Consider the following 10,392-nt stretch of genomic DNA (forward strand, 5'->3'; position numbering starts at 1 on the left):
GCACACACCCATGGCTCTTTGGATTCTCTGGTCTCTCATACTCCCCTCTGATGATGAAGAAAACAATATAGGCACATGTTTAGAATCTTTAAAAGGCAAAGATGATTATAAAAATTACTTGTTTGTGATGATAAATTACAATGTCATGAGATTTTCAATCAACGAGAAACTACATTTAGACCACACACACTAGGGCTGTCTTTTTATCCCACAAATCTGAGTTAAATGACATAATGGCTTAAGCATGCCATGACAACTTCAATGCCAACAGAAACGTAACTGAATCAAAATTGAACGAATTATGAGAAATTATCATGTTATTATTGTGGAATAGATGCATTACTTACATTTTAAACCACTTAATGGCATTTAACATGCTTAATATACGTATATGCATATTTATCAAATAGCGTCAAGCAGGGCTAGACGATCATTTATTTATTTATTTATCCCTGCCTTTACAGCACACAACCACACGCAAGTTGGTGTTTGTTAGGGCAGTGTGAATACGACAGCATTTTCTAAATTATGCAGTCAAACGTGATAGCCTTAAATGCTGTGAAATCAATTAGGATATTTTATAAATCCTCATATGCTGTTTTTAGCACTGAAAATTTTACCTTTTTTAGATGCTTAACTTACCAATGGCTAGATGTAGCCGGTGACCAAAACACTGCAGACGGGTCCAGTTTTTAAGTGAGACAGCCTTGAGGATGTTTGCGCCGTTGTCCGTTGTAATGCACACCTGGCGGTCCTCGCTAAGGCCCCAAGATGCGAGTGCATCCTCTAGACCCGCAGAAAGTATTTCCGCAGTATGGTCATCTGGAAAATATGCAGTTTGCAAGCATCTTGATTGCAGACCCCACTCCTCGTCAATGTAATGAATGGTGAGGCTCGGATGTCCGGCTCGACCATAGGTCGGAGGTAGTGGCAAAAAATCTCACGTTCCTTAGATTATTTTCCAGCTTTTCGCGGCACTCTTCATATAGCTGAGGCAGTGCGGTTTTGGAAAAGTATTTTCTGCCATGGAGTTCGTACCGGCAGTCGTTCTTTAACTAATTTCCTAAACCCGTCTTGTTCTTTATTTATTTATTTATCTCTGCCTTTACCGCACACAACCACACGCAAGTTGGTGTTTGTTAAGGCAGTGTGAATACGACAGCATTTTCTAAATTATGCAGTCAAACGTGATAGCCTTAAATCCTGTGAAATCAATTAGTATATTTTATAAATCCTCATATGCTGTTTTTAGCTCTGAAAACTTTACCTTTTTTAGATGCTTAACTTACCAATGGCTAGAAGTAGCCGGTGACCAAAACACTGCAGACGGGTCCAGCTTTTAAGTGCGACAGCACTGACGATGTTTGCGCCGTTGTCCATTGTAATGCACACCTGGCGGTCCTCGCTAAGGCCCCAAGATGCGAGTGCATCCTCTAGACCCGCGGAAAGTATTTCCGCAGTATGGTCGTCCGGAAAATATGCAGTTTGCCAGCATCTTGATTGCAGACCCCACTCCTCATCAATGTAATGAATGGTGGGGCTCATATATGGCTCAGATGTCCGGCTCGACCATAGGTCGGAGGTAGTGGCAAAAAATCTCACGTTCCTTAGATTATTTTCCAGCTTTTCGCGGCACTCTTCATATAGCTGAGGCAGTGCGGTTTTGGAAAAGTATTTTCTGCCATGGAGTTCGTACCGGCAGTCGTTCTTTAACTAATTTCCTAAACCCGTCTTGTTCCACTGTGCTTAGGGGCATCATTTCTTTCGCTAGAAAGTAAGAAACGGCCCTGGTTATGTCCTTGCTCCTATTGGAACTCTTTTCATAGGGGGTAATAGCCACAAAGGACGACACGATCGATTTTTGCTTCGGTACAGCCCCGCTGCTAGCCCTGCTTGTTGACGGAGTAGCATCGACCCGCATTTTCATGCTCTCGGTGTGGTCGTTTGGGTGATACTTCTTTAGGTGATGGAATAGGTTGGTTGTGTTGCCAGTCTTGGTTTTCACAAACTGATGACATATTTTACAGATCGTTTTAATCTGCGCCTCATCACTTTTCAGATAGCCAAACCACTTCCATATAACGGAATTCATGCTACCTTTTTTGTCCACAATTTCATCATCTTTGGATAATAACTCGAGGTTAGTTTCACTTTCGTCGCCGCTTCCACTCAATTTTTTTTTTTTGTCGCCGTGTCGAGTTTGCTTCGTAGGAAATGGACTCTGTACTGTGACGTGCACGCTGATTGGCTGTTGTCGCATATTTCTGCTGTGTGGCTCTTGGATCAATCCATATCGAGTAAAAATGTCCAGAGCTTATATCGTTATCGACATAAATTTTATCGCGATTCGATATGATATCGTTTATCGACCCAGCCCTAAGATAAAATGTGTAAGATAACGGTCACGTACTAACAAAAACATCTAAGAATGTATCTTTTATTCTCCAGTACTGAAAACAGAACCGATAAGGGAGCTTTTGATATGGACTGTGACGCAGCTCTTGCAAATTATGAATGTTCGTTAAAATGTTCGTTGTCTGTAATTTCGAAGCTTAAGTTGCATACGTTTTTCTTTAGTTTTAATTTGCCTAACTATCGATCTGACCCAGTAGACGCCATAATACCACTCGGTATCTCTCACGCTCTGTTTTTTTCCGGGGTTTTTGGGTTTTTTTTAATGGTGGGTGTTTACACCGTTGGCTAGGCTAGAGCAGTGCTGATCGGGGAAAACGGAGGTGCGCTCACTCTTGCCCAGGGCAAGTAAGACTGCAACTCAAGGCTGGCAGTCATGCATATGCTCTGGAACAGAGTAGTATCGCGTCCACATCGCAGGCTTTGCGATTAGCAAATCGCAACGTCTCAAAACGTGGATTCGATTTCGATTAATCGCACAGCCCTAGTGTGTGTCTGTGGTTTTGTTTTGTTACTGAATTGTAATTTAATGAAATTAGTCATGCAGTGAATTTTGATGGCCCATGATGTGTGATACAACATACTAGGGGTGTGCGATATTGACAGATATCTCAATATTTTCTGGAATTTTATAACTGAGTGTGTTATTGTGCTGACATCTTAAGGACTACTGTGGACAGCTGACTCCTAATATTTTTGATATTCTTCATGTTCTGTGTGGTGGTCAGTTCACAGCAGTGATAGAAAGTAGCTAATCTTTCTCAGTGAGTTTAAAGGGGTCATATGATGTTGCTAAAAAGAACATTATTTGGTGTAATGAAATGTTTATGCGTTTTAAGGTTCAAAAAACACATTATTTTCCACATACTGTACATTATTGTTTCTCTTCTATGCCCCGCCTGTTCTTTGATTTTTACCAAACTCATCGGTCTGAAAAGTGATGTGTGCTCTGATTGGCCAGCTATCCAGTGCATTGTGATTGGCCGAATACCTCAAGCATTTTACGGAAATGTTACGCACCTTACCATATTGTGATGCCCTGTCCGGCCATCATTATAAACGAGGCATTTGTTGCATCCAGTGGGGACATAATTACGGATTATAATCACTTATACGGTCTTTTATATGGCGGGCTTGTGGCAACCACATGTGACGACCCCGGGCTGGACTCAACTTCGTCCACGGTGAAAGCCGATCCAGCGATCCACAGTGTGAAGTTGATTTATCCCTCCGCGACCAGCACGGATCAGCTCTAGGCATGACAAAGCGGATATTTGGATTTGAGACTTTAGTTAGGGGTGTGCCCGAAGCGTGAAACAAATAACGAGTTCTATGGAGCCACTAAAATGCCGGCTCAACATCGTGATGTCTGTCAGCCATCGGTGATGGACAATGGCATCGTCTATCGGCCCAACCCTAGCGTGGCCACTTGAGTGACAGATGGATTGCCGCTGCTGTCACAATTGTCAAGCTAGATGGGCGTGGTTTCAGCAACCAGCTCCCGCCTCTTTGCCCATTTTTGATTATTCGGGAGTGATGTGCGGTGACGCGCTGCCAAGATGGCGACGGCCCGCTCCGCCAACTTTGAGCTTCCAAAACGCTCTTCAGAAACCTACGGGTGACGTCACGGACACTACATCCATGTTTTTATACAGTCTATGCTTTTACCAGGCAAATGAAATCAGTATCAACAAAATATATCTTTGCAATGCAAAGGAAACACAGAAGCTGCAACTGAAGTGGCATTTAGATGTATTTACACTGTTTAATGCAGCTCAGAGGGACATGGAATGAGTTACAAATGCATGAATAAAATGTTTTGCTATTTGAAATGATTAAAAAAAAAAAAGATCAAGTGAATCAAATGATTCGGTTCAATAGCAATGACTCACTTATTAACAGTGACTTGCTCATGTTCTGTGTGGTGGTCAGTTCACAGCAGTGATAGAAAGTAGCTAATCTTTCTCAGTGAGTTTAAAGGGGTCATATGATGTTGCTAAAAAGAACATTATTTGGTGTAATGAAATGTTTATGCGTTTTAAGGTTCAAAAAACACATTATTTTCCACATACTGTACATTATTGTTTCTCTTCTATGCCCCGCCTGTTCTTTGATTTTTACCAAACTCATCGGTCTGAAAAGTGATGTGTGCTCTGATTGGCCAGCTATCCAGTGCATTGTGATTGGCCGAATACCTCAAGCATTTTACGGAAATGTTACGCACCTTACCATATTGTGATGCCCTGTCCGGCCATCATTATAAACGAGGCATTTGTTGCATCCAGTGGGGACATAATTACGGATTATAATCACTTATACGGTCTTTTATATGGCGGGCTTGTGGCAACCACATGTGACGACCCCGGGCTGGACTCAACTTCGTCCACGGTGAAAGCCGATCCAGCGATCCACAGTGTGAAGTTGATTTATCCCTCCGCGACCAGCACGGATCAGCTCTAGGCATGACAAAGCGGATATTTGGATTTGAGACTTTAGTTAGGGGTGTGCCCGAAGCGTGAAACAAATAACGAGTTCTATGGAGCCACTAAAATGCCGGCTCAACATCGTGATGTCTGTCAGCCATCGGTGATGGACAATGGCATCGTCTATCGGCCCAACCCTAGCGTGGCCACTTGAGTGACAGATGGATTGCCGCTGCTGTCACAATTGTCAAGCTAGATGGGCGTGGTTTCAGCAACCAGCTCCCGCCTCTTTGCCCATTTTTGATTATTCGGGAGTGATGTGCGGTGACGCGCTGCCAAGATGGCGACGGCCCGCTCCGCCAACTTTGAGCTTCCAAAACGCTCTTCAGAAACCTACGGGTGACGTCACGGACACTACATCCATGTTTTTATACAGTCTATGCTTTTACCAGGCAAATGAAATCAGTATCAACAAAATATATCTTTGCAATGCAAAGGAAACACAGAAGCTGCAACTGAAGTGGCATTTAGATGTATTTACACTGTTTAATGCAGCTCAGAGGGACATGGAATGAGTTACAAATGCATGAATAAAATGTTTTGCTATTTGAAATGATTAAAAAAAAAAAAGATCAAGTGAATCAAATGATTCGGTTCAATAGCAATGACTCACTTATTAACAGTGACTTGCTGCCACCTATTGGTGGTTTTAATTTCACATTTAAAGTATCTTTTTTTTTTTTTATCATTTCATAAAATTTGAAATTTGAAATGGTTGATTCATTCAGGAACGAAACACCGTCATGTTGTTTAGAGACTCAAAACAGTGCTGTGGTTCTGTTTGGAATTATTTTTGTAGGTGAAATAGAGCAAAAACAGGCAATATGGTGTCTAAAATGCAAGTCTCTTAATATTAACTTGTTTATTGAAGTCAAGTCAGGTCAAGTCTGCTTTATTGTCAATTCTTCCACATGTACAGGACATACACACAGAGAATTGAAATTGCGTTACTCTCAGACCCTTGGGTGCATACAGATAACATAAATACAGATTAAATACAAAATACAACTATACAAATATACAAATAAGGTAAAATGTAAAAATATATATATAAAGCACAAGGCATATGGAGGATAGGGTGCAAACCAGTAAAGTAAACAACAGTGCAGATATAGTGATGTAGTGCAAAAAAATGATTTGTAGTGCAAAAGAGCTTATTTCAGACTGATTAAAGTGACTGTGTGTGTGTGTATTTGGGAGGGGGGGGAGTGGGAGAGTCCATCAGAGGGTCAGAGTTCAGTGGTGCGTGGGGCAAAAGAGGGGAGGGGGGGCAAGGTCGGGAGGGAGTTCAGCTTCCTGACAGCCTGATGGATGAAGCTGTCCTTCAGTCTGCTGGTCCTGGCCTGGAGACTCCGCAGTCTCCTCCCTGATGGCAGCAGACTGAAGAAGCTGTGTGTCGGGTGGGTGGGATCACCTGCAATGCAGAGGGCTTTGCGGGTGAGACGGGTGTTGTAAATGTCCTGAAGGGAGGGGAGAGAGGCACCAACGATCTTCTCAGCTGCTCTCACTATGCGTTGAAGTGTCTTGCGGCAGGACGCGTTGCAGGCGCCATACCACACAGTGATGCAGCTGGTCAGGATGCTCTCGATGGTGCCTCTGTAGAAGGTGCACATGATGGGGGCCGGGGCTCTGGCTCTTCTCAGTTTGCGGAGGAAGTAGAGACGCTGCTGTGCTTTCTTGGCCAGTGCTGCGGTGTTGTCAGTCCAGGAGAGATCCTCTGATGTGCACACCCAGGAACTTGGTGCTGCTCACCCTCTCCACAGTCACACCATTGAACTGTTGTATAAAATCAATATCACATTTGTAATCATGCTGATTTTTGGAGAAAAAATGGCTCTCTTCGCGTGATATTAACTATATAGAGTTATGGATATAAATAATATCTATACATTTTCTACTACCCCCATATCTTGAATTTTGTTAATTCGAAAAGCTTTTTAATAGCCTGAATCACGCAGTGAAAGAACGCACTCTAAATGCGCACGCGCACTAGTCTTAACCTACTAGACTTCATCACGTCACGTATGCGTGCACTCTGTAGGTGTGGTTTGTTTGTTTTTTTGCAATATACTCGGTAATGTCAAATCGCACATCGTTAAAACAACAATTACGATATTATCGCAGACAATATATATCGCACACCCCTACAACATAATCACATAATCATTTTGACTTATATTAGAGTTCGGCAGGGATGAAATATTTCTGTAGTTCAAACCAGAAGTTAGCATTACCCTGTTTATCATAAAAATGACAATGTTTTGATGACCAAATGCAGTCGGCAGAAGTTAGGAAATAAAGAACCGTGATCACTTGACTTCAACATCACCACCGCTAAGCTTTAGACAACTCTTTTGATCTTTAAGTATTTTTTGTTTGAATAGAATAGTTTTGGAGAACGCGAGTATAAATACAAAAGGGCTGTAAATCAGACTAGTGAGTAGATGAGATTTTCTGCTCAGCATGATGATATTTAAAGTCCCCAAAAGCCTCTAATACTATTTAGCCATTTATTAGCAACTGCCTTTTACAAGATGTGTAAAAGTTAAATAAATAACAAGTGGGCATTGCTGATGCTTTTCATGTCGTAGAATAAAAAGTGAAAATATTGTGAGCTTGTGTTAATCACTGAACGTATTTCAGGCATTTCACCAAAACCCAATTCAAAATAAATAAATATTAGGGACGATGGAACCCAAAAGTTCAAACATGCTTAACACTAATTCCTGTTTTCCCTCACTAGAGAAGAGGTAAGGACCCAACGGAACACGTCCCAGAAGTCATCCTTAACAACTTCTCTACTAGACTCGGTCACTCCATCGGCCGGATGTTTGCTGCTCTGTTTCCTCATGATCCACAGTTCGTGGGCCGTCAGGTCGCCACATTTCACAATCAGAGAGACTTCATTTTTTTCAGATTTCACAGGTAAATAGTCTCATTTGAAAGGGCAGTGTAATTGTGAAAGCTTACATATATGTAAGATTTGTTAGTGTAGTCATTGTCACAAGGAGAGCTAAATTTATGATACCTGTTGTGATCAAATTTGTTTTCATCTACAAATCACTGTAGATTCTAAAAACATATGTACTGTATGTATGTATTATAGTAAAAATAGAGACATGTTCAGAATATCAAGCAGGGTTCCAAAGTCTGACCCTGCTATTAGAGTCCTTATATTTTGCATTGTATATAATTTCCATCCAGTTAAAATGTAACAGATTAGGAACTTCTGTTTCTACATGACTGAATAAACTCATGTATATCTTACAGGTACATCTTCAGTATGGTGGCGTTCACACAATGTCCTGTTCACTGAAGCTCGGGGGTTTATGAGCGTCCCGTTGACCCTGGTACTGTTTGATTACTCAAGATACCGTTACTTAGCACTTCACACTCCCACGCGCACACTGAAATCATCATAAGGTAAATGTGACCATGAGCGGGTTTACTGGCAAGCGGAGTGGAATTACAGAGGTATGTTTATTAAATAACATTTTTAAATGAATAAATAACCATGCCGTTTCAACAACTAATTCTACTTGCATGTCTTCTTGATTTGTTATTTTTGTTTTATTTTTAATGAAGCGTGTGGAGCTGCATGTGTTTTATGTTCCTGATGATCAGTTTGATCGGAGGTTGAATAAAGTATCAGCTGAAGCTGTGGACACTTTCATCTCAGCTGGATTTATCAGGTCAGTTGCTGACTTCGTCTTCTGGGAGTCTGGAGCTACTTGTCACGGTTTACACTTGTGGATATTCTTGAAAGTTAATTGGTGTTGACCTCAAATAAACTCCATATATTAAACCATGAACAAAACATTGTTTTAACCAGAAAATTACGAAAATATAATATAAACCATGCGTGACAACTTGCCATGAAAATGCTCTTGTCCATGAACACAGTTCAACTCTTGGTTAAAATCTACCGTCATCATAGTTTATCTTGTCTAGAATCTGTGGTTTTATTTATCAAACAGATATTATATGATGATATTGACTTTTTATTCACATAACAATGGCCTAAATTAACTTGGTGTTCATTTAGTTTCATATTTCCAGCAAAGTTTAATTCACAAATAAATGTAAAGTAATTCTACCTCCATAGCCCTACTCGGTTTATTCATATGTGACTCTCCCTTACCAAAAAGTAGTGTACTTAAGTTTATTTTATTAAGTATACTTAAGTAAAGTTCAAGTATATTTTTAAGTATACTTTATGTAGTAAGTATACAAATATCAGTGTACTAGTAGTATACTTGTAAGTGTACTATTTCAATACTCCTTGGGACTAAATTGGCCCACTTTCTAGTATATAAATACTTTTAAGTATACTTTAAGTATAACAGTAGTAAACTTTGAGTACACAACTAGTTTACATCAAAATGTTTAGTTTGTACTGCAACTATACTAAAAGTGAACTCATAGGTAAACTGATAGTTTACTAATGAAATACTTGTAGTAGCATTTTTAGTACACTTTGAAGTATAAAGTAAACTACTAGTTTAGTAGTTTTATACTGCAAGTATACTCGTAAGTTTTCTTTGAGTGAACTTTACATCATACTTTAAGTATACTACTATGTCCCTATTTAGGTATTAATTTGTATATACTTTGTTACATGAATATCTGAACATACAAAACATCAAAAGAACAGGGTATCTGCTTGTAAACAAACACATTGTATTCTAGCTTCATGCATTCTTTTTTTAAACACTTGAATGTGGATAAGTTTCATAAATAAAAAATAAAGAAATAAACAACATTTTGACCAAAAAGCTGAAAAAAGACTATGAATTGGATTCAGAATGATAATAAAAATGTAGATAAAGTCGATCAACACCCCAAAGCTTGACAGTTATTATTACCTCTTCATGGGTCGACATTTCATTCCATAATGTTACACAGTTTTGATGCTGTTTTATGTCTGATGATCGTGTTAGAATACATGTGGAACATCTGTTGTTTCGGTTTCTTCTTCACTTGTGTTTTTTGGAAATTCTGTACAGAAGATGTGTACTAGCGCCCCCTACAGTATAACAATGAAAACACGGATTCTAGGAGCACAATTATAGCTCAAATATATTTAGACTTTTTCTAAGTATAAATGTCATTTTAAGTATATTTCTGAGAAGTACATAAAGCCCATTTCTGAGAAGTACATAAAAAGTAGACTAAAAGTATACTTTCCTATTTTTAGTTTAAAAGAAGTATACTAATAGCACACTTGAATAAACTTCTTCTTCGTAAGGGTCTGTCTGATCTCAGTGCTTTTTGTTTCAGAGTCGATTCAGATGTGAGTCTGTCTGATCTCAGATCTGATCTTGGAACATTTCTTGGGCTGGACAGGATCGCAGATAGATATGTTTTTTTTAAATGTGTTGGCAGAAGTTTGGCACTGGTGAGTAGCTATCATTGCAGAATAACTTTTACAAGTTGGTAAAAATGTATATAAGTGTGCAACCAAAGGCTGGAGTTTATTTTATTTATTTATTTATTT

The 10,392-nt window shown here is 39.7% G+C and overlaps 1 protein-coding gene across 1 annotated transcript in view; it reads left to right on the forward strand.

The window, feature by feature from the left end:
- Positions 1-8,330: 8,330 nt before the first annotated feature.
- Positions 8,331-10,392, forward strand: part of spata1 (spermatogenesis associated 1) — a 10,145-nt gene continuing 8,083 nt past the window's right edge. Inside the window, exons 1-3 of the mRNA XM_016241473.1 lie at positions 8,331-8,369; positions 8,481-8,587; positions 10,176-10,293. Coding sequence (XP_016096959.1) covers positions 8,331-8,369; positions 8,481-8,587; positions 10,176-10,293 — 264 coding nt within the window. The remainder of the gene's footprint in view (positions 8,370-8,480; positions 8,588-10,175; positions 10,294-10,392) is intronic.

This window comes from Sinocyclocheilus grahami, unplaced genomic scaffold, assembly GCF_001515645.1.
Source record: "Sinocyclocheilus grahami isolate Dianchi unplaced genomic scaffold, SAMN03320097.WGS_v1.1 scaffold623.1, whole genome shotgun sequence".
NCBI lineage: Eukaryota > Metazoa > Chordata > Actinopteri > Cypriniformes > Cyprinidae > Sinocyclocheilus > Sinocyclocheilus grahami.